General features: G+C 49.2%; 2 protein-coding genes across 5 annotated transcripts; both read left to right on the top strand.

Annotated features, from left to right (window-relative positions):
- Window positions 1-6,079: 6,079 nt before the first annotated feature.
- On the top strand, window positions 6,080-10,416 carry KLK7 (kallikrein related peptidase 7). 3 transcript variants are annotated; one of them, XM_080829325.1, is made up of 6 exons: window positions 6,080-6,310; window positions 6,651-6,783; window positions 7,251-7,404; window positions 7,520-7,767; window positions 7,964-8,100; window positions 9,619-10,416. In XM_080829325.1, the coding sequence occupies exons 2-6, from the start codon at window positions 6,711-6,713 to the stop codon at window positions 9,772-9,774; spliced, it is 768 nt and encodes a 255-aa protein (XP_080685451.1). In that variant the 5' UTR covers window positions 6,080-6,310; window positions 6,651-6,710; the 3' UTR covers window positions 9,775-10,416. The 3 variants fall into 3 exon arrangements, with proteins under 3 accessions (XP_080685451.1, XP_080685452.1, XP_080685453.1); XM_080829326.1 differs by having other exon boundaries at window positions 6,308-6,330; XM_080829327.1 differs by lacking the exon at window positions 6,080-6,310 and adding an exon at window positions 6,353-6,425.
- A 4,121-nt stretch (window positions 10,417-14,537) lies between these two features.
- On the top strand, window positions 14,538-23,379 carry KLK6 (kallikrein related peptidase 6). 2 transcript variants are annotated; one of them, XM_080829329.1, is made up of 6 exons: window positions 14,538-14,596; window positions 15,791-15,838; window positions 16,165-16,321; window positions 19,428-19,675; window positions 20,819-20,955; window positions 22,682-23,379. In XM_080829329.1, the coding sequence occupies exons 2-6, from the start codon at window positions 15,793-15,795 to the stop codon at window positions 22,832-22,834; spliced, it is 741 nt and encodes a 246-aa protein (XP_080685455.1). In that variant the 5' UTR covers window positions 14,538-14,596; window positions 15,791-15,792; the 3' UTR covers window positions 22,835-23,379. The 2 variants fall into 2 exon arrangements, with proteins under 2 accessions (XP_080685455.1, XP_080685456.1); XM_080829330.1 differs by lacking the exon at window positions 14,538-14,596 and adding an exon at window positions 15,138-15,417.
- Window positions 23,380-23,718: the final 339 nt, after the last annotated feature.

The following is a 23,718-nucleotide window of genomic DNA, read 5'->3' as shown; positions in this document are numbered from 1 at the left end:
TAGAGCTGGCTTATATGCAAGAGGGTATGGCTGGCTTAGGTGCCTAGGAAGGTTATGGGGATGGTTCCTGATGTCAGGATATGACACGGGTACCAGAGTCTCAAGTACTTGAAATGGTGACTTAAGCTAATCAACTCTCTCACCCATGCTCTTGCTCTCTCTCTCTCTGTTGACACTTTCTGTCACTCTGCCTACTTCTCTCTGCCTCTGTTTTTCTTTTTGATGTGTGTGAGTTGTTTCTCATTTTGCTTGTTTCTTTTCTTCTTCTATGGATCTCATTCTAGCCTCTGTACACAGACTTTTTCAGATGGAAGGCACATAGCAGCTAGTGACACACCCAATACCCAATTAAACAAACACAGCAGAAACAAACATCTCCATTCTCCGGGTATCTTGATATTACTCCCAGGGAAGAACTGTGGTTGGTTCAGTATGAACTGAGCCCCGCCCCCTGCTTGGATCAATCTTTGTTGTCAAGGAGGAAGCAATGCTTTTGTTGGCTTGGCCTGGGTCAGTTCCAGTGGTTGGGTGTCCAGGTGGGAGGGACTGGAGAACTACGATTGACATTTTCACCAGAACTATGCAAAATGAAAGAGCAGCTTCCCAGAAGTGGAGAGCTGTTCTTGAAAGAAGAGGGAAGGGAATTCAGGAAGTCAGAAACAATGGGCCTTCGGAACCCAAGGGGCAGAGTCAGGAGGTTCCAGGGTCAGAGTGTCCAGGATCCCTCAGGGCAAGGCACAGCTGGCAGGATAACCAGATGCCAGTTCTCAGGTGTGATCATGAGGTGGAGGATGAGTCATCAGGCAATGGTTCAGGACACAGGTTTGAGGGTGAGGGAGGTATGAGGCTGGGTATCTGTGTGGGACTTCAGAACAGGTGCTGGTGCTAAACTCAAAGGGCACAGGAGAGCTGGGGTTTGGCAGTTTCACCAGTGTGGGGGTATGCATCATTAATAGGCCCAGAGGGTTCCAAGTCCATTCTGAGCTGTATGAGACTTCAAGGATGTGTGGCAGTGTCCCTGGGAAATTTTCTTCTCAGAGTGTGAATCTGTACAACCATGATAACAAGGGCAATCCTCAGCACTGGAATTCTGCCTCTTCTGACTCCTTAGCTAAATGACTTTGCTCATGTGATCTCACCTCTTTTAAAACTCCATTTTCTTATCTATATAATGGGGAAGACAGTCCTTACTTGGACCCATATGAGGAATAGAGATGAGTTCTGAGAAGCGCCTGACACATCACACAGCAGCCATCCAAGAAATGGAAGCTGCTTCATTCTGGATGATGGGGTAAGGGAGAAAATATTAATACAGTGTATGCTATGTATACATTCACTTTCCTTTCATAATTTTATTTTATCTCCCATTTACCTTCAGGAATAAATTTTTCTCTCCCCCACTTTATTTTTTTAAAGATTTTATTTATTAGAGAGAGAGTGAGAGAGAGCACAAGTTGGGGGAAGTGGCAGACGGAGAGGAAGAAGCAGATTCCCCCCCGAGCAGGAATCTCAATGTGGGGTCTGCTCCCAGGACCTCAAGATCATGACCTGAGCCAAAAGCAGACGCCCAACCAACTGAGCCACCAAGATGCCCCATTACTCACTTTAAAGAGGGGCAAAATGAAGCTCAGAAAAATGAAGTCACTTACCTGAAATCACAGGGTGAGCAATTAGGATTCACACCTGCGTTGGTCTGACTTGTGAGGCCAAGTTCTTTTGCTCACACCCCATGGCTGATTGGTGCAGGGATCAAGGAAAGACCGAGTGTAAGGTTGGCAAATCTGTGGATGACAGTGGTTTGCAAACTAGTATTTATTTAAGTACCTCCTGTGTTCCCTGGTCTGGGCTGGGTGTTAAACAAAACACCAATGAACACCAGACTCGTTCCTTCTGCTCATGGAGAAGTGTTTAGCAACAAAATCAGATTAAATAATTAAGAACACAGAGAGATATGCAGAACACAGCAGAGCAGAAGTTCTGGGTTTGTTAGAATGAACAACAAGGCTCCAGAGGAGTGTAGCTCCTTTCCTCTTTCTGAGAGAAGGCTGATGAGGCAGGGGGCTGAAGAGGGAATCCAGGGATAGAGATTCAAGCAGAAGATAACAAACTGGAAGTCTTGCTAAAATTCCTCTCTTTAGGAGGCTGAGAGGGAAAGATACAGATTACTGACTCGTGGGGCTATGAAGTCAGGTGAACTGGGGTCTACCTCTGCTTTATTTGGGAGCCCAAGTCAGGAAGAGTGACACCCCTCAAGGCCAGGGTCTTCCTGTGGGATTGGTGCGGTCAGGAGTCTGAGTTCTGGGGTCTCATTTTGGATTTGATGAGAGTAAGTTTCTCCGAAATTTTGGAGACTTAGCTTGAATTTAGTCAGTATACGGTCAATGTTAGTATGGTGTCATTTGGTAGAATTTATTTTAGAGTTTGTGTGAAGTAAAGGGTCAAGGTCGTGTGTGGAGTTGGGAAAATGAAGATGGGATGGGGAAAGAGTAGGACATAGAAGTGAATATGAAATTTCAGGTAGAAATTGGGTTGGAGATGAGATAGAGCTGGAACTGGAGTCAGAATGTTGGGATTGGGGTGAGTTGTGGATGAGCTCACAGGGAGGATGTCAGTGTGGGCTTCCTGGAATATTATTATAGTTTGTGATAGACACTATGGTTTGAGTTGTGCATAGGTCAAGTTTGGGACTGAGGCTATGGTGACATTCACTTTTGGGTCAAGAATGAGTTTGATTTATATCTAGGGATTCAGGGTTTGGGTCAAGGTTTAAGGTTGGTTGAGGTGTGAGTTATAGCTCGAGCTGACATTTGAAGTCAAAGACTTAGCCAAGAAATAGGTTCCAAGTTGAGACTTGGGCAAGGATAAAGCAGAGTTAAGAGTTAGGTTTGGGTATGAATTGAGGTTTCAGGTTAAGACTTGGGCTTGTGTCAAGATTGGTGTTGAGAACTGTGTCACAGTAAGGACTAGAGTTAGAATTATGCTTGAAGCCAGAGACTGAGCTCTTTCTCACCTGCTCACAAGCACTTGATCATATCTGAACAGGTCTTCTCAATGAATGGCACCACCATCTTCAACAGACCTTGAAGTCTTTTAACATCTGACTCCCTCACCACATCCTACATTTAATCCATCCCCAAGGCCTGTTGATTATCTTTCTTAAGCACATACTGAATCCATCCACTTACTGCTATCTCCACATCCTAAATGGCCTTATCTAAGTGACCTAGCGATGGTCTTCTTATGGGTCCACAACCCCTTAAAATCTACCCTTCATATAGCATGTAGAGTGACGTTTTGCAGATACAAATCTTGTTATGTCACTCTTCTGACTAGAGTCCAAGTGGTTCACCATCATCCACAGGATAAAGTCAAACTCACCATGACATAGTTCTTCATTGTCTGGTTCTAGTCAACCCTCAGTCTCTGAGCTCTGTCCATAAGCCCCATTTCAGGACTTTTGTACATACTATTTCCTCTAAAAGATATACTCTCCAGTCTCCTCTCATTTTATTCTAGTTAATGTTTACTGCTCTTTCAACTCTTATCCTATTGTCAGCTCCTGGGTCCAACTCTCCAGGAAGTGCTTTCATAATACCCTGTGCCTATCTTACAGCACACATTATATTGTAATTTTACATTTGCTTATGAATTATTTACCTATCTTTTGCCCTGCACTGTCAGCACCCTGAGAGAAGGGATTCTGTCCGGGTTTGTGTACCATTGTATCCTCAGCATCTAGCCCAGCCTGGCATATAGCTGGTGCTCAATATGTATTTCTTAAGTATATAAAGGATTGGATCTGAAAGACGGTGTGGGAGGGAGTCTGGGGAGAGTAGTTCTCTAGTTGGATTGGAGCCAGGAGTGGTTTGTTGATTACTGTGGTTTCAAGATACAGATTCAAGTTAGAATTGGTTTGGATTCATGGTTTAGGATCAGATTTGAATTTAACTGTTGAGGTCTTAGTAAGGAAGATTTTGGCTCTAGGAACCAAATACTCTGAATCAGATAGGAAACCCAAAGAAGTCTTAACATGAATAGGCACCTGTAGTTGGTTAATTCACAAGCTCAGAGACCTCACCAAAGACCCCAATTACATCCATGTCTCTGGCCACCTTCACTGTTTTGGCTTGGTCTGCCAGTCACTTTGCTCCATGGTTCCTGGAAGGTTGCCACAGCTCCATAATTTACAATGGGGACATCATCTGACAGAAGAAAAGAGAATTCTTCAGTTGTCTCTTTTGAAAACAAGACAGTCTTTCCCAGAAGTGCCCCAGTGATCTTCCTCTCACTCCTTATTGTCCCTCATGTCCATTTCTAAACCAGTCACTGTCAAGAAGAATATGGGTTTCCTGTTTGGTGCAATAAAACTTTTCATCATGATAAGGACGAAAGATCATCCAAGCAAAACCAGGGTGTTCATAGAAAGGCAGAAGGAGTGAATGCCTGGGCAAGCAACAATAATGCCTATTATGGGTCAGATTATGGAACAAAGGTAGAACTGGGTTCGGGTCAGCCTTGAGATAAGATTTGGGCTGATAGCTGAGGAACCAATTACATTTTGGAGATCTGATTTAGAAGTGGGGGTCAATTCCACTTTTAGGAATTTGCCTCCAAATAATAATCAGACAATGTCCCATCTTACTGAAAGTTAAAGTCCTACATTGATCTTCAAGACTCTTTGTTCTATGAGTCCTGTTATGTCTCTGATCTCATGGCCCGCCTTTGTCTCCCTTGCTCATTCAGCTCCACACAAATTTCTTCCCTGTTAGAACATTCTGGTCACACCCCTTGCCTAATTTACCTGCCTGTTTGCTCTGCCTGGAACTCACCACCCAGAAGTAATTGCATGGATCCATTCGCCACCTCCTTCAAGATTTTGCTCAAATGTTACCTTCACGTGGAGTCCTTCCAATCATCATTCCAAATATTATAACCCCAGGGATCTCTGAGAGTGGAAGGACCCAATAACTCCCTATCTCTGTTCCCGCTTTTATTTTTCTCCATGGCACATCCCGCCACCTAACAAACAATATATTTTATGTACTTATTTTTGTATTTCATGGCCTCCACCCAATAGGAGAGCCTCTGTGAAGGAATTTTTGTCTGCTTTATTGACTGCTTGCTGTATCCGCAGGAGTAGAACAGTTTCTGGCAGAGTAAACGCTCAGTGAATACTTGAAAAAACAAGAGGAGCAAAGAGGAATGTACAAAGACATTCATTCCAGCTTTGTTATAATGAAAACTATCCAAAATACACCACTTTGAAACACAGTACGCAAAGCATGGTTCAACCATAGAATGGTATTCCATACTATGTAATCCTTGGGAAGGAAGGGGAAATTTTCTAAATATACTAGGAGGAAAAATTGTCAAAGGTATTTTTACAGAGAAAAAAAGTTCTGTTACATAAAGCTTAAGTAGAGAGTTCTTTGTCATAAACATAATACGGTAGAAATCTGTGTACAATATGAGAACGCAGACTAAATTGGTAATAGTGAGCGTTTAGTACAGTGGGATTAGGAAAAGCACTCTCTCTCTTTTTTTTTTACAGCAGACCTCATTCTAGAGATTCAATTTTTTTAAAACATTTTTATTTCTTTATTTGACAGAGATCACAAGTAGAGGCAGACAGAGAGAGAGGAGGAAGCAGGCTCCCTGCTGAGCAGAGAGCCGGATGTGGGGCTCGATCCCAGGACCCCGGGATCATGACCTGAGCCGAAGGCAGAGGCTTTAACCCACTGAGCCACCCAGGAGCCCAAGCACTCTCTTTTTAATTCATATCCCTACATTAGGGCTGGGAGTGGGTGCAGGCTCACAGACACCGTGGGGATCCAGCCTGGACAAATTCCCACGGGCCGGTCTGAATTAGGGCAGAGGATGTAGGCCACCCCTGAGAGGGAGTGAGGACAAGAAAATGACCCCAGAGGAGGCCATTCCCTGAGCTCTGCAGTTCCTTGACTCCTGCTCCCACGGCCCCCCTAGGAGCCAACACCTGGCCTCATCTGCAGCAGCCACCACACTTAGGGCCAGAATGGGCGGAGCGAACTAGCTGGGTACCGCCCGACCCTGGCCTAGAGAGGAAGGGTGGAGAAAGAAAATTGAGTGCGGCCAATTGCTTTCGCTGCCTCAGGGCTTCGAGATAACTGCGAGTGCTGGTTGGGGGCGTCTCAGAGCCGGCTCCTCCCGCACCCGAGGGCGCTGGGGGCGGGCGTGGGGGCGGGGGTTGTATAAGAGGGCCGCCCTCCGCAGGGCTGGACTCGCTTGGCTCCCAATTGAGAGTGGAGCCGAGATCACATCAGACCCTCCGGAGGTGAGAAGGGGCCTTATTCGGTGGGGGATGAAGCTAGCTCCTGCTTCTGAAAGGGGGGGGGGGGGGTTGGAATCCTGGCTGTGAGGGATGAGGGACCGGAGGTCTGGAATTTGAGGTCTGTTAGGGAGAAAGGAACTGAGGATCTAGACTTGCGGGATGAGGAGGGATGGGAACCCACGTTTCTGAGTCCCAAGGGGAAAGGAGGTCTGGAGGCCTGGCCTCCTGGGTCCAAGTGGGGGAGGAACTGAGGATTTGGACTTCTAGGTCTGCTGTAGGAGGGGCTGGTGGAGGAGGGATGGGGGCTTGGACTCCTGCTTCCTGAACTCTTTGTCCTTACCAGCCCACGAGGAGAGACCCTTGCTCTGCCTGGCAGCCCCAGGAGAGGCTCAGAGAGGCCACCATGGCAGGATCCCTCCTCTTGTCTCTGCAGTTCCTGCTACTGACCTTGGTCCTGCGATCTGCTGGCCAAGAAGGTGAGGGCTGGCCTGGGAGGTCTGACTTCACCCCTGGGGCCTCCCATTGTCCACACTGACCCTTGCCAGGGCCCCCTCTCTCCAAGGACTTCCTGGGTCGGGACCGTCCTCCTGCAGCAGCTTCCTCCCAGGGAAGGCAAGACTCTTCTACTTCCTGCCCCCTTTCTTCCTGCCCCCTTCGGACTCCCTTGGTATCCCTCTTGACCATCTCCTGCACTCATTGTCATTCCCATCAGCTTCTGGAGTTGCCTCCAGACACGCTGTTCCTCCTGGGTTTTTGACGAGGCTCCCTCTGTCTCTCTCCGTCTCCGTGTTCCGCTTTCCCTGCACTGTTCCTTGCTTCTGCCTCTGCATCTCTCCTGCCTCTCTGCCTCTTTCCATCTTTCTCTCCAAATCCCTTGGCTGCTTCTTCAGCCCCCTGGATGCTTGCTACCCGTGTTTTCTTCCTTATCTCTCTCCAACCCAAGGTGACAAGAGTGGGGAGAAGATTATTGACGGAGTCCCGTGTACAAGAGGTTCTCACCCCTGGCAGGTGGCCCTGCTCAAGGGCGATCAGCTCCACTGCGGAGGTGTGCTGGTCAGTGAACAGTGGGTGCTCACTGCTGCCCACTGCCTGATGAGGTATGTGGCAGGGACACTACAGCCCTCTCTCAGGGTCTCTGTCCCCCTCCCTCAAGGTCCCTGACCCTTCTCCCAGTCATAGTGTTTCTCTCTAAATGTCACTCTGTCCTTCCAGTGACTACAACGTGCACATAGGCAGTGATCAGCTGGGTGACAATAGATCCCAGAAGATCCGTGCCACAAGGTCATTCCGCCACCCCGGCTACTCCACTCAGACTCACGTTAATGACCTCATGCTTGTGAAGCTAAGTAGACGAGCCAGGCTATCATCGAATGTGAGGAAAGTCAACCTGCCCTCTCGCTGTGAACCTCCTGGGACCACATGCTCTGTTTCTGGCTGGGGCACCACCACCAGCCCTGATGGTGAGGCTGCCTCTGGGACCCTGGCTCCCAGCTCCCCCCTCAGACCCTGGAGACCAGGAGTCAGACTCCATATCATGACTTGAGTGTTGAGCCTCCAGGCCCCTCTCCCTTTGGGGTCCAGGGCTCTTCCTCTGTCCACCAGCACTCAAAGGGCTGCTGGCCCAGGCCTCTGACTGACCTCTCCTCCCCCCACCAGTGACCTTTCCATCAAAGCTCATGTGCACGGATGTCAAGCTTATCTCCGCCCAGGATTGCAAGAAGGTTTACAAGGACCTACTGGGAAAATCCATGCTGTGTGCTGGCATCCCCAACTCCAAGACCAACACCTGCAACGTGAGACTTCACCCATTCCCAGCCCCGGATCCCCTGCCTTTCCCTCCATCCACAATCTGGGCCCCTGACCTTGGTGCTGAGCCATTCTTTTGTAGCCCCACTGCATCCCAAGGCCAGTTTTCCTAACTCTCTCTACCCCGCTCTCTTTCTGGGGCAGTAGTGGGAGCCCAGGAGGCTGGCATGACCCTGGGGATGGTGGCAGAAAAGATGGGGTTGGGACAGGCAGAAGGTGAGTGAGGTACTGGCTCCAAGCCCAAACTTCAAGTAGGTCCAAGATAAATCATATTCTACTAATGCAACATTTTAAAAAATTAAATCCATGTGAAAAGTCGATGATGAACAAAATGCCAGAATTTTCAGTGAAGAGCCATCAGTCTTACTGAATTGTTCATTTACCTCAGGCTACAGTAATGGTGCACCACAACACTGGCCTGACACTGTCTTTATCTAAAGTTGAGATACCGTGCTCATCATGGACTTTTTCATACTAAATCTGAGTTTTTTCAATCATTGCATTAAAATACTATTTACTGCAATTATTGAATCTTTGTACCTGGAGCTAATGTCTCCTCCACCTCATCCCGGTCCTGGTTTTAGGGAAGGAACTATCTCTCACCCTTCTCTTTGTTCCCCCTTTCCTCATCTTTTTAACCTCCTCTCTGTATCTGAATGACATTGTCTTCCTCTCTGTGTGGGATCTCTCTCTCTCTCTTTCTCTCTCTCTCTCTGCCCCGGTCTCCACCTGTGTCCAACTCTGCTCCTTCCTCGCCCCCTACATTTCTGCTTCTCTGTTGCCCTCTTCCTTCTGCCTTCTCCTCTCCACCCTTTCAGTATCCCACTCTCTTTGCCCACATGTACACCTGCAGCTTTCAGGGGAGGTGGGATAGTGTGTGAGATATTGGGGCGGAATGGGACAGGGATGTCCGTTCTAGAGAATGGGCGATGGGGGTCCCCTTTTTCCCTGGTGAGGGCCAGCTTCATGAATATGCACAGTGGCACAGGACTTCCCACTCGGGGAGTCCCACACAAAGGAGTTAGCGCACTTCTGTTGCTGTCTTTAATCTCTTAATAATTTTTGAACACAGCCGCATATTCATTTTGCATTGTGGTTTTGAATTATATCACCTGCCCTGCTCTGCTTTCCAGGGCCACTCTGTCCCCCTTTTCATGTGCGAGGGTCATGTACGCAGTGTCTGGAGATAACACTCCTTTTCCCTCTGGCTTGGCGCCAAGTCCTTAAGGGTGAAAAGTAAATGGGACTCTGACCCCCTGGAAGCTCCACCCCCTTCCCAGTGATTGGTCCCATTGACCGAGGCTCAAGCCCCTGTTTTCAGAGAGCCGGTTTGTTCTCTCCATGACAACACTAACTCCTGTTCTCCCATTGGCCCCCAGAGACCATGAGTCTCTCCCATTGGCCAGGATGGAAGTCCATGGTCTGGCCCACAAAGACGTGATAACTGCAGACACGTCAATGGTGCTTGCTCTGAAACTGAAACTAATTTGCTCTTTTTTCTCCAGGGTGACTCAGGGGGACCACTGATGTGCAAAGGTACCCTGCAAGGCCTGGTGTCCTGGGGAACTTTCCCTTGTGGCCAACCTAATGACCCAGGTGTCTATACCCAAGTCTGCAAGTATGTCAAATGGATAAATGAGACCATGAGAAAGCATCGCTGATCTCTGCACGCCTCCCACCTCTCCATCCATACACCCTCAACAAGAAATTCACAGAAATAAGGACGTGATGAACTGTAGTCGTATTTGACTTTACCTTTCCTCAAAGACAAATTTAAACCTCAGCAATACGTCACGTGTGCAAACCAATCAAGTTAGCAAAGGCCTAAAACCAGCATGAAACACAAAAACCTCAGTGCTGGTAGAGATGCAGTGAAACCAGCACTCTCAACTGATGGAACTGTAAATCGTGCCATTTTTGTGGAAGGCCATTTGGCAAGGTGGATTGAGACCCTTGTTGATCCTGTGATTCTAGTTGAGGAAGATACTACTCAAAAAAAAAGAGAAAAAAAAATCCAAAGTGTAGAGCAAGGTTTGAATTCATCACATTATTTATCATAGCAAAACAGTGGAAACACTGGACATGTCCCAGATTAGTGGATTGCTTATGTAAACAATAAGCCTGTTTGGGACAGGGATATTAGGAAGCTGTTAAGGATAATAACTTTGCAGAATTGTTAGTGTTATGCAAGAATGTTTGTTATATCGTGGAACATGAAAAAAGAAAGATACAAACGTGTGTGTGACTCTAGCTGTGTAAAATGAAATGTTTACAGAATAAAATCTGAAATACTAACACACATGAACTGCATTTGGTGGTAGTTGGGGGTGCCTCCTTCCTTTCACTTAGGTTTCTGTAGAGGTGCACTTTTGTAACTTGAAAACAAAAGTGGAAAATCTCTGAAGAGCTAAGGCTGGGGTGGAGGGATCTCCTGCCTAGTGACCTGTTTCTATCCATTTCCCAGATTTCAGTTTTCTTCATCTGCAAAATGGGTTGGAGAGCAGAAGTGCAGGTCAAAAGGGAAGAAGGAAGGGTGGAGGGAGGAGAAAATAAGTCTGTTTCATTGGGGTGGAAAGGGGCACGAAAGTAAGTGTTCCTGAGATTTTCACAGATGGCAAACCAGGACAGAGGGCTATTTTCAGGAAGGATAGGACTGGCAGGTGGATGGGACACCAGGGTCCCACAGGAGCCCACCCAGAGTGAGAAAACAGCATCCTGGGTGCTAGGGGCAGATGGTGGAAATCTGGGTCGGTGGGCTCCTAGTCTCAAAGAAGGCAGGGAAGGGGACTTCTGGAAGGGAGGAAGGAGGAGTCACCTGTGACTCAGAGCCTGGCCATGTTCTTGGCTTCCTGCCATCAAAGGCTCCCTGGGCAGTCACACCTCAGACGCTGCTGACAGAGGGATCCTCTCCAGCCCAGGGCTCACCCTCCTGCCTGTCCTTCCAGTTTCTCCCTCAGAATTCTCAGCCAGTGTCCTCCAGATCCTTCCTCTCCTCATCTCATCTCCCTAAGAAGTCTCTCCTAGCCCTCCACTCCTCCATCCCTTCACATATTGCAGAAATCCTGCAGCCATGAACTCCTTGCACACAGGAGGCTAAGCCCCTTCCTGGCACAAAACACAGGAACCTACACCCCTAGCCCCTCCTCCCTCATACCTAACGTTCCTGCCTCCAGCACCTCCCCCCTCAGACTCATGTGTCCAGACCCTTGACTCTTCTTGCCTCTAGATCAGTGTCAAGGAATGTCAAGGGTTTTTAGCCACCCGTCCCCATGAAGATCCATCAACTTCCCCTTCCCCCAGCAAACAACATCAAATCGATAATCATCTAAAGTTTGAAAAGTAATCAAATTACTTTTAGTACAATGCAATTGTACTAAATCAGCCTGGAGACACCTGGCCCTTCCTCTTGGCAGCTACTGCATACAAGCCTGGAGGTGGGTTGGTTTGCAATGACTTGGGATAGCCCTTCTGTTGGATTTTTTAAAATAACTTCCTTTCTTTTTGGGCAGACAGTACAACATAGTAGTCAAAGACACCGACTCCAGAACTAGGCTTCTTGGATTCCAGCCCCACTTCGGGTACCTATCAGCTATTTGCACATTACTTCCCCTTTCCCCTTCCTTCATCCTTGAAGTGAGAGAAGTAACACCTATTTCCCAGGTCTGTTATGAAGGTTAAATAAATTTAATATTCAGAGAGTACTAGAACATTGCCTGACATAGAATAAGCTTTCAGTGAGTATTGGTTCTTATTGTCTGTGATTTCCAGCACTATTTCCTGCTTACACTCTCATAAAGTTTTCTTATAACACATTTTCTTTATTGAAGTCTTTGTGGAGCATGTCAGTTTGGGGGAAAATCCCTGTAAATAATAATGTGTGGTACATGGCAGGAGCAAAACCCAAAAGGTCACTGACAAAAGCCTGCAGTTGGGCACTTCATTCTCTCTTAAGAGGTTCTTAGAGGTGGAGTTCCTTGCCATCTATCACCTCCCTCCTTTCCCACGAGGCTCTCAACAACTCCTCCCAAACCCTCCCATCCCCTGTTGTGCTAAGGGACACCCAGTTGCAGTGCCAAAAGATGGGCCATGTCCGTCTCCACGTTGGAAGTTGAGTTCCAATCCAAAAGGTCCCACCATTTCCTGGGTGTTGGACATTGAGCAAGTAACTTCCTTCTTTGAATCTCAGTGTTCTTTTTTTGTAAAATGGGAGTGGGTGTAATGAAGACATTTTAGTCATTTGGTCAACATTTCCTAAGGCTTCCTCTGGGCCAGGTCCCGTGAGGGCACCTGGGACACAGGTGGGTGAGTCAGCTTCAGTGCCTGTCCTCAAGGAGCTCACCACCCAGTGGGAGAGATAGATATGAATCCACATGCTCATGGTCCAGGGTGACTTGAGGGTTGCACCTGCTGTGGGAACTTGGGTGAGAGAGTGACTAACCCAACTTCAGGGGGTGGGAGTTGGGTGGTGTTCAAGGGAAGGTTTCCAGAAGGAGATGATGTCTAAGCAATGACTTGAAGGACAAGTTGTGGTCAGGAGAAGGTGAGAAGTGCATTTGGAGAGGGGGAATAGCATGGATGAGGCCCAGAGGTGAGAAAGCAATCTTCCCAGCTGGAACACGAGACCCGTGGGCAGAGCTGGGCTGTGCGCTGCCGCAGCTGCTCATCTTGGTGGCTCCTAACTTGTGGAATGTGGCAAGTTCCAACTGACACGTGCTGTGAGGGGAAGGCATATCAGATTCCAAACATTTACTGCACACAAAATCAGAAGACAAACTATCTTTAATATGTTCTTATTTTGATTCCACATTGCAATTTTGGATGTATTGGACTAAATGAAGTACTAGGAAGAACTTCTGTCTCTGTTTTTACTATTTTCTTCTTATTTTTTAAGTAGGCTCCACGCTCAGCATGGAGCTCAACATGGGGTTTGAACTCACGACCCTGAGATCAAGAGTCAGACGCTTAACCAACCAAGCCACCCAGGCATCCCATCCTTTTACTATTTAAAAAAGTGGCTACTAGAAAATTTAAAAGTGCATTTGTATTTGGCAATATATTTCTATGTTGTGGATGCTGAAGGTCTTCCAACAGCCCGCTGAGAGGATAGGACTTTGTCCCAGGGGTGATGGGGGAGCCAGGGCAGTGTTATGAGCGGGAGAGGGGTACGGTCAGCTCTGGGTGCAGGAAGGGCCCTCTGGGGTCAGGTGAAGGATACGGAGAAGGGGGAAGAGCCCAAGGTGCTGGTCCAGGTGGGAGAGGAGCAGGTCTGGGCTGGCGCCAGGGTCATGGCGATGGAGAGGAAGGGGTGGGCCAGGCTGTAAGGGGTCCAGCTTGGTGTCCAGGAGGATGGTGGGTCCTGAGAAGATGCCCAGTTCAATGGGAACGTGGGTATGAAGGGCCTGGGGGAAGCTGGGGGCAGAGGAACAACCGGAGAGTACGTTGAATGCCAAATATTGATTTTCATGCCCCAGTTCCAGACCCGAGATGCTGAGACGGACATTACTGATATCAGTTGTCCTTATCTCCAGTGACTTCCTCACATTTTCCTTCTCATGCCCCATGGTCATCACATCCATCCTCCTCTCCCTCCCCGCGGCTGCCACATGCCAGGCTTTCTTGCCCCACTTCTCCTGACCAACACCCAACCCTGGGCACACATTTCAAGGTCCAACTTCACAGGCACCTCCTCAAATCCTCCTGGGTCCCTCTCACACTCCCACATCACTCTCAAGTGTTCTTGTATTGCTGCTTACGTCCAAGCCTCTCCCTAGGTGTTGAATCTCCTTGGAAACCCTCCTGTGTCCCACTGGCTCCCCACTGCTCCTCACATCAACCCTCTGGCTCCTTAGGGAACTAACTTGCTTCTGGGCAGAGGCACGGGCTTCTGCTGGAAATGCAGGGGAACCCAGGGGAGGATAAGCAAACCAAGACGCAGAGAATGTCAAGAGACTCAGAGAACTGGGAGAAAAACAGAGAGAGATACAGAGAAAAAGATGGGGAAAGAGGGACAGAGACACAAGTAGAGCCTGAGATGAACGCAGGAAAACATGAGGGGTGGTGGGGGGAGACGTGGAGACACCCCCACCACGGCCAGGGAGAGAGGTGGACAGTGAGACCTCACAGGTGGGCAGGCTTGGAGCAGGGGGACCAGGAGGGTCAAATGTCCTGATATCCGGCAGAAGTGGGTGGACAATGAAAGGACAGCAACAGGACTGTCAGACAGGGACAAAGGGAAGCTATTGACACAGCCGCCTGCCTGCCCGGAAGAGAGGTTGAGAAACGGAGCTGCTGGGAGCATGGCACTGGGTCCTGGGGGCGGACAAAGCCCGATTGTCTGAGGCCCCTTTCCCCATAGCGCTGGGCCTGCGCCCCAGCCCAGGGCAGGGGCGGGAGCCTGCTTGGTGACACATGCTTTCTCACTGGCTTGCTGTCTACAGTGGGGACACGGAGGTCGTCAGCAACCACAGAGGGACTTACGGGCAGGTGCGTGAATCACCCCAACCCCACTGACCCATGCCGCCTGGTTTTCAGTGTCTGAAGGCAGCAGACCCAGGAGTGAGGGTCTGCAGGCCTGAAGTGCTCTCAGACAGAGGTGGGGGGATTCCTGCATGCCAGAGAGCACTGCTCACTTGCCTGGGTGTTGGTCTTCACACGCCTTGCTCAAGGACGTAGAAGTCTAGGGACTGAGAACGAGCGCCCATCTTTCCTCCTTTAGACTCAAAAGTGCAGGTGCCCAGGTCCTTCTCCTGAAGATCTAGAGTTCTAGACCCCCTCCTCTCCTCCTTCAGACCCTGTAGTCTGGACCCCTAGCCTCTCCTCCCTCAGTCCCAGGAGTCCAGGTCCCCGGTGCACTCAGGGACTAGTGCTCCCCTCCCTAGAAGCCCAGTCAGGGGTCACCAAGAGTAGAACCATGGGGAGATGGGGAAGTAAGGAATGTGTGTGGGAGGTCTGGGTGAGGAGGAAAGGGTGGGGCGGCCTCCTGCCTCAGGGACCTGGGGAGATAGGGGTTAAAAGGAAGAACCAGGAGTGTCTGTGGACGGGAACAGCCTCTGCCAGGGAGGCCAGGAAGCCCAGGTGTCTGCCTGGGCCCCACAGCCCATACATCTTCTGCTGTCTGTCTCTGTGGCTCTGGCTCCTCGGCATCCTCTCTGTTCTCAGTGTCCGGTCTCTCCCCATAACTCCCTGACTTTCTGATTCTCTTTGCTCCTCTGTCTGTCTGCCTGTGACACGTGCTATCCCTATCCCAACCCAAGAGCCCTTTGGCCAGGAGTCCTCTGGACCCTCAGGCAGCTGGCCCCCAGCAGGTAAGATCACGCTGCATCCCAGAACCTCCAGATGTGGGGAGAGCAACACAGCGAGCACGGAAGAAAAATCCCATGGGGAGAGAAGAAGGTCAGGACTCTTCCTGGGCCATCCCCTCCTGTTGGCAGGCAGGCATGCTGGAGCCCAGAGAAGTAAGAGACGCGTAATGTGAGCCACAGAGCACCACGAGTGGTTCTGGGTTCTTACTCAACCTGCCTTCACGGGACCTCAGAATGGAAGATGCGGTTAGAGTGACAGGAGGCCAGGGGAAGGATGGAGGTCAAGGGTCAGGAAAGCATGCAGGTGGGGAGGGGGGAAATGAAGGAGGTGGGGGCTTGAGAGGGGGACTGAGGAGCATTTGGTTTCCCTTCTCAGGGATGGGCATGAAGACGCTGATTGTGGCACTGGTCCTGATGGCTGCAGGTGGGAAGACAGGGGATGGGATGGGATGGGGTGGTTGGGTGGGGGGCGGGCAGGGGCTGCTGATGGGAAAGTTTGGAGCTTGGGGTAGGGATTCACACAGGTATGGAGGCAGGGGGTGCTTGGAGTGAGGAGGAAGCAGGGGGCTAGTTTAGGGATGGGGGTGCGGATGGAAAGGAGGTGGGAGGTAGTCTAGAAGGTGGGGAAGAATTTGAGAATGGGGTGGGGTGGAGATGACCTGGAACACTGGGATGGCATTGGAGTTCACCTTGGGGGATTTGCCTGGTATCTCCAGACCTCCTCCCTGACTCAAACCCTTCCTCTCTCAGCCTGGGCCGAGGAGCAGAATAAGGTGTTGCATGGTGGGCCCTGTGAGCAGACGTCTCACCCCTACCAAGCTGCCCTCTACATGTCAGGCCACTTGCTCTGCGGAGGGGTCCTCATTCACCCGCTATGGGTCCTCACTGCTGCCCACTGCAAAAAACCGTGAGTCTCCACTCCACGAATGAGGTGTGATTGCAATGAGACCCTGGGGGTGTCTTACAGATTTCAGGCACAAAGAGACACCTACATTCCCCTGTCCCAACCCAAGGCCATCTGATAATGAGGTTCATCTGGCCAGTACTTAACTGAGCATTACCTATCTGCCAGGCCCTGTTTGGGACCCTGCGGATACAACAGTGAGGAAAACAAGCACAATTTCTGCTTTTATGGACTGACCTTGTAACTGGGGAATCAGACGGGGCAGGACCCTGTAGACAGCGATGGAGTGATGGATTTCAATCTAAGTGAGGTAGGGAGCCAGTGGAAAATTTCAGTCAGGGAAGCAGCAGGATCTGACTTACATTTTTAAAAAGATTTTATTTATTTATTTATTTATTTATTTATTTGTCAGAGAGAGAGAGAGACAGAGACAGAAACAGAACACAAGCAGGGGGAGTGGCAGGCAGAGAGAGAAGCAGGCTTCTCATTGAGCATGGAACCTGATGTGGGACTCGATCCCAAGACCCTGGGGTCATGGCCTGAGCTGAAGGCAGATGCTTAATGACTGAGCCACCCAGTCTTTAAAAGCATCCTGACCACCATGTGGAGAGTGGGCTGGGCAAGGGGAGACGAAGGAAGGGATGTACGTAGAATGACCTAGGATGATGATTTGGACCAGGAGATGGAGGATAGTTGAAAACCTTGGGAGATATTTTGAGACCAGCGGGACTCAGTGATGTGGGATGGAAGAAGCAGAGCTGACTTCCAAGTATTTGACTCAAACAAGCGGATGTTCTGTTGTGTCTTTCTGAGCCAAGAGAAAGGGAAATAGAACCAGTTTGGACATGGGCAGAGGAGGGTCAGACATTTTTTTCTAGCCGAGGTGAGTCTGAGATACCAGGGAGATGTCAGTGAAGCATGAGGGTAGGCTCCTGGTTCTCAGAGGAGAAGTCAGACCTGGAGGGAAACGTTAAGGGGTCATCCACAAATAAGTGGTATTTAAACACAGGGCGGGATGAGATCATCCAAAAAACAAGCATAGGTTGAAAAACATAGAGGGACCAGAACTAATCCTCAGAGAACTAATGATCACTAGGTAGGTTAACAGTTGCCATTTTGTTCAGTGCTAACTACCAGCCAGGTGCTGAGTTAAGCAGTTAATATACATTTCCTGGAAACTTCACAACAAGGGACTCCTGGTCCCATTTTGCAGATGAGGATACTGAGGCTCAGGGAAGTAGTAAGTGGCAATTGAAGTGTTTGGAAACCAACAGGTGCCACTTCCTACTGTGGGAGGAGGGGTTAATCATGCAAAGGTATGGATTCAGGGACCTCAGGATGGTCTCCCCCACACTTGACATCACTCCCGACATTCTCTCATTCATCCATCTGGCACACATTGATCAAAGCATCTGCTAAGTGCCAGATTTGAGGTGGGCAGTGGGGACTCAGTAGTAGGTGAGAGAAATACACAGAGCCTCTGCCCTTAGGAGCACAGAAGCAGAAAGGCACAGAACGATGATTATTTCACAAACAAGCCCTCAAAAAATCATATAATTACAAATTACCCCAAGTCCGGGGAAGGAAAAGAACAGGGATGGCTCCCTGAGAGAAAAGAACAGAGATACCTACTTTGAATGAAGGAGGGTGTCAAGAGGGACCTTCTGATGAGATGAAGTCCAAGCTGAAGCATGGAAAATGAGAAAGGGTAGACAAATGAAAAAGGGGTACAAACATTCACAGCAGAAGAAATGCAAAGACAAAGTCCCTGAGGATGAAACTGTCTGGAGTGTTCTAAGGAAGTTACCCGTTGACAATGAGACAGAGGATGGTGGAATGAGTTTTATTCCAAGGGCAATGGGGAGCCACGGGAGAATTTTGAGCAAGGGACTGACTCTTTGCTCCATTTCACAAATATTTGTTGGATGTTTATTGTAAATATAATAGACGCAGGTCTAGACACTGAGGATGATGTATCTGAACAAAACAAAAATCCCATCTTGATATTCTAGAGCTGTGTCACCTAATATGGTAGACAAAAATGGCCAATTAAATTTACATTAAGGAAAATACAATGAGATGACAAATCCAGGAGCCACAGGTCAAGTGCTCACTAGCAACCTAGTGTCTAGTGTCCACCGTATCAAACAGCTGCATGACTGAGGAAGTTCTATTGGATGGTGCTGCTATGGTAGGGAGAGAGACAATAAAATAAGTAAATATTTAACAATACATAGATAGCATATCTGATGGTGATGGTAGATTCTTGGATGACAAAAAAAAAAAAAAAAACCAGGAAGAAAGGACTTGCCTGTTAGGGTAGGTATTTGCATTTTAATTGGATCATCAGAGAAGGACTCACAGAGAAGGTGACATCTGAAGGAGGTGGGGGAGGAAGTCATGCAGATATGTGGGAGAAAGAGTTGCTGGCAGAGGGAAGAGCCAGAGCAAGGGCCCTGGGATGAGAGGATGACTGTTGTTTCAAGGAAAGGCGGGGTAGCCAGTGTGCCTGGAGCAGAAGGAGAGAAGGAGAGAGTGGGAGAAGGTAATATTTGAGAGGTGATGGGGGCAGGATGTGCAGGACCTTGTGGGCCAGGGTGAAAACTTCAACTTTTACTCTGAGTGAGATGGGAGTCATTGGAGGATTCTGAGCAGAAGAGGGACAGGAGGAGGTGGGATATTTTATGTTGTTAAAATTTCTCTGGTTGTTTTGTGGAGGATAAATTGTGGAGGGGCAAACACAGAAAAAGGAGTCCAGTGGGGTGCCTACTGCCATAGTCCCAGTAAGAGATGATGGCTCCAGACCAAAATGGTAGCAGTGAGGGAGGTGAGAAGTGGTCACATCCTGGATATACTTTGGAGAGCCAAAAAAGACTTCTGCGCAGCTTGAACGTGAGGCAAGAAACAAAGAGAGTCAAGAATAGTCTCCAAGGTTATTCTGCAAGGATGGAGTTGTCCTTTCCTGAGCTGGGAAGACTGTGAGGGGAACAGACCAGATAGCTCATGGCTATCGGGGTTATGGCTACCCCCATCTCCCTTCACAGCCCTTTCCGGAGTCTCAGCTGCAGCCCAAGGACTCCAGGTAAGACCCAGCCCTCCTCTTTCCCAGGAATCTTCAGGTTTACTTGGGGAAGCACAACCTTCAGCAAAGGGAGAGTTTCCAAGAGCAGAGCTCTGTTGTCCGGGCTGTGGTCCACCCTGGCTACAATGCTGCCACTCATGACCAGGACATCATGCTGTTGCGCCTGGCTCGACCGGCCAGATTCTCTGAACGCATCCAGCCCCTCTCCCTGGAGGAAGACTGCTCGGCCAACCACGCCAGCTGCCACATCCTAGGCTGGGGCAAGACAGCAGACGGTCAGTAGGGGGAGGGTGATGGGGAAGCCGGCCGGTGGGTGACAGGCTATGGAGGAGGTGGGCTAATGGTGAGGGCCAGTGGGGCAGTGTGTCAATGGGGAGGGCTGGCAAATATGGGAGTTGAGCGAAGGACTGAACAGCCAGTGGAGAAAGTAGACCCACAGGTGAATGGTATGGAGAGATAGGCCGTAAGAAGAAGGATCAATGAGGAGGGAGTGTCAGCGGGGAGATGCTAATCAAGAAGGAGGCCAAAAAAAGGGGGGGGGGAGGCCAATGATGGAAGCGGACCAATCAGTATGCACAGATGACCAAGAAGTGATAATGGAGGAGGGAATAATGGAAGAAGAGAGATCAATAAAGCAGGGCAGCCAGCTGAAAGATACGAATTGCGAGTACAAGTGGAGTAGAGAGATAATGGGGAGGAACCAACTGAGGAAGGATCAGTGGTCAACGGGAGTCAGTAGGGAAGAAGGACTGGGGTAAGAACAAGTCCAGTAGGTCAGTAGGAACTGCGGAAGATAGGCCGGTGAGTGAAGGGCCAAAAAAAGAAGACGGACTATTGGATGAACGGCTGATAGGAAGGGAGAATTTATAGTGGAGGGTGGGTTCATTTAGGATAGGACCAATGAGGTGGGTGGACCTCTGGATTAAGGGCCAATAAGAAGGGAGGGCCAATGGGGGATAATGCGACCGGTTAGGAAAGGACCGATGGTCAAGTATTGACCTATCAGGATGAACCAACAGAAAAGAAGGGTCCAATGAAGGATGAAAGGGTGGAGGAGGGACTAATTGAAGAGAGACTAGAGGTGAGCTGCGACTACTGAAGAAGGTGGGACTAGTGAAAAAGACAAGTAGAGGCGGGACCTAAGAGAAAGGGCAAACCAATAAGAAATGAGGACTAGTGGAGAAGGGTAATTAATGAGGAAGACAGGCCAATGGGAGGAAAGAATAATGTAAAGAGGGACCAGTCAGGAGCCAGGGCCAATGGAAATGGGTTTTATGAATGAAAGACAAATAGGAAGAAGGAAACCAGTGGGAAATAGAGACCAGGAGGAGAGAGAGGACTTAACGAGGTTGGAAGATCGGTAGGGAGGACCTGGGAAGGACAGACTGTGAAGTGAGCCTGGCCCTTCCTCTCTGTAGGTGGTTTCCCTAACACCATCCAATGTGCATACATCCATCTGGTGTCCCGTGAGGAGTGTGAGCGTGCCTACCCCAACCAGATCACCCAGAACATGGTGTGTGCCGGGGATGAGAAGTACGGGAAGGATTCCTGCCAGGTGAGGCCCCCAGGACCTTGGGGCTACATAGCCGAGGTCAGAGACGGGGAGAGAGAAACTCACGGACCCAAATAGAGCTTTGCAGAGACATGCTGGGAGAGAATCCCAGGGAGAGAGTCTCAGTTGGACACTCAGAGACACCGCGAGGAATGGGCAGAGATATAAAGACAGCCAGCAGAGAGAGGACATGCAGAGACAAGGAGGGAGATACAGAGATCAAGAGCCAGAGAGACACAGTAAGGAGGCAGACGGTGTGAGGGGACAGTCCTTCATCAAACAGGGTGCTGTCCTGTTTGGACCTGACCAAGTTTTGGAGGTGGGGGGACCACAGCTGGGGAGAGACAGGGCTCCATCCCCACTCCCAAATGCCTCCTTTAACTTGGGTTTTTTTGTTCCCACTTCATCCACTGGGTCTCTCCTATTTATGCCAAAATTTATTCCAGTCCATTGAGGGACCCGAAGAGACCAGTCAAGAGGGAGAAAAGGGTGGAGCTAGGAACAACGCTGCAGAGCAACTTGGACTCAGAGAAAGGGCTAGCAGACAAATCCCATTTCTGAAGCTGTCTTTTCTCTCCCCAGTTTTGTGGAGATATGGTCAGCACACATACATCAGTGTAGAAGTTTCAGGTATAGAGCAGGATGTAATTCCGTAGGTGTGGAATGGTCACCATAGTCAGTCCGGTTAGCACCCAACATCCCCTGCAGATTCAATAAGAAGGGGAAGCAAAGCAAAGAAACAGAAAAGAAAAAATTTGGTTCCTTGTGATGAGAGCTCTTAGGATGCACCATCTTAACAAGCTTCCTAGACATCACAGCGGTGTCGACGATAGTCACTATGCTGTGCATTACCCCCCCGGCACTTACCCATCTTGTAACTGGAGTGCCGTTCTCTCTTTAGGTGCCTTTCTCTCTCCTCTTGCCTCTTTATATGTATATTTACGTATATAAACATAACTATTATATGAATAGATTTATAGAAATAATGCATATGTAATGAAATGTAAAACCATGCACACAATATATTTTATTGTATGTATGTACGTATATATGTCTAGTATATGTATAATAGACATATATATTTCTCTCTGTCTCCTCTTCACTCTGCACTTTTGCCTCTCTCCATACCTCTCGGTCTCCCTCCTCCTCCTCCTCCTCCTCCTCCTCCTCCTCCTCCTCTTCCTCCTCCTCCTTCTTCTTTTAAAGATTTTATCAATTTATTTCACACAGAGAGAGCACAAACAGGGGGAGCAGCAGAGGGAGAGGGAGAGGCGGGCTCCCCACCAAGCAGGGTGCCCAAGACGGAGCTCTCAGTCTCTGTTCCTAATCTCTATTCTTTTTCTCTTCTTCTCTCCCTGCCTCTCTGGATCTTGATGTTCTCTCTATTTCTCCACATTTCTGAGTCTCCCTCAGACTCTCCGTTTCCCTGTCTGTGACTGTGTGTGTGTCTATCTGCCTCTCTGTCCCCAAGGCTATCCATCTCTGAGTTTCTCTCCCTCTCCTTCTCTACATGTCTCTGTGTGTCCTTCTGTCTCCCTGTCTGTCTGCATTTCTTTCTTTCTCAAAGATTTTATTTTTAAGTGATCTCTACACCCAGCACAGGGTTCAGACTCACAACCCCAAGATCAAGGTCACATGCTCTACGGACTGAGCCGGCTAGGCGGTCCTGTCACTCTGTCTTTTTCTCTCTGTGTGTTTCTGTATCTGATTCTCTCCCTGTTTCCCACAGGGCGATTCTGGGGGTCCGCTGGTGTGTGGAGACCGTCTCCGAGGCCTTGTGTCATGGGGTAACGTTCCCTGTGGATCCAAGGAGAAGCCAGGGGTCTACACTGATGTCTGCAGATATGGCCACTGGATCCGAAAAACCATTCAGGGCAACTAACCCTGACGTGTGACATCCAACTCTTGACCTGTGGCCCCCACTTGCTGGCTCCAGAATATCCCTGACCAAGACTTTGCCTTCCCCCCACCTGCCTAGACCCCACCCTTAATGCTTAATAAAAGCAGTGACGTGACAGTACAAATTCACCCTGGTTTTACCCCAGCCCCATCCTTGCATCACTGGGGACAAGTGAGGACGTGGGCTAAGGTCTTACCCTGCTGGTAGGAGAATACAGGAATACCCCTTCCAAGCATCTCTCCCTCCTTGGTTATTCAACTTGTTCGACTCCTTCCTACCGAGGAGTGGTCACGAGTCAGGCAAAACCTGAGTTGGAATCCCAGCTCTGCCCTCTGCTAGTTGTGTACCCTTGGGAAGGGCCTCCCTTCACTGTGCAGATCTTCTCATCTGTAAAGTAAGGATAATAAGATTATATTCCTCACAGGGCAGTGGTTGTTTTGGGGAGGATTCAAGATTTCCAAAACGTGAAACACATACAACGGTGCCTGGCCCACTTGCTTGAGCAATAAAGAGTGGATTTTATTCTTAGCAATGCTTTTTTGCTTTTATCCCACTTCAGCCTCTCTCAAGTCTAGACATTCTTTGTTCCCTTTTACAGCCCAATTTCATTTCTCCTCCCCTCCAGGAAGACATCTGTGAGTACTCCACCTTGTGCTAGACTTCATGGTGGCTCTTTCCCCCAAACTCCTTTTGTAGTAGTGAAAGAAGTGAGGGGAGAGGGCTGGGAGACCACCGTGTGTGGGTAGGGGGTGGGAGAGAAGGTGGGAGAGCAGAGCTGGGGCCAGATCCCAAAGGACCTCAGACCCCAGATTGAGAGCATAAAACTTTCTCCTGAGGGCAGTGGGGAGCCATGGAAGGCTTGTGAA

This window comes from Martes martes (genome assembly GCF_963455335.1).
Source record: "Martes martes genome assembly, chromosome: 17".
Taxonomy (NCBI): Eukaryota; Metazoa; Chordata; class Mammalia; order Carnivora; family Mustelidae; genus Martes; species Martes martes.
The sequence above is the reverse complement of the archived record's forward strand: the minus strand, read 5'-3'. Positions and strand labels throughout refer to the sequence as shown.

What these genes read in the sequence shown, in the direction of transcription:
- KLK7 (XM_080829325.1), top strand. Translation starts at nt 6,711, where the DNA reads ATGGCAGGATCCCTCCTCTTGTCTCTGCAGTTCCTGCTACTGACCTTG. An exon ending in GCGATCTGCTGGCCAAGAAG is followed by an intron (nt 6,784 to 7,250) that starts GTGAGGGCTGGC and finishes CTCCAACCCAAG; the next exon opens with GTGACAAGAGTGGGGAGAAG. An exon ending in CACCACCACCAGCCCTGATG is followed by an intron (nt 7,768 to 7,963) that starts GTGAGGCTGCCT and finishes TCCCCCCACCAG; the next exon opens with TGACCTTTCCATCAAAGCTC.
- KLK6 (XM_080829329.1), top strand. Translation starts at nt 15,793, where the DNA reads ATGGGCATGAAGACGCTGATTGTGGCACTGGTCCTGATGGCTGCAG. An exon ending in ACTGGTCCTGATGGCTGCAG is followed by an intron (nt 15,839 to 16,164) that starts GTGGGAAGACAG and finishes TTCCTCTCTCAG; the next exon opens with CCTGGGCCGAGGAGCAGAAT. An exon ending in ACGGGAAGGATTCCTGCCAG is followed by an intron (nt 20,956 to 22,681) that starts GTGAGGCCCCCA and finishes TGTTTCCCACAG; the next exon opens with GGCGATTCTGGGGGTCCGCT.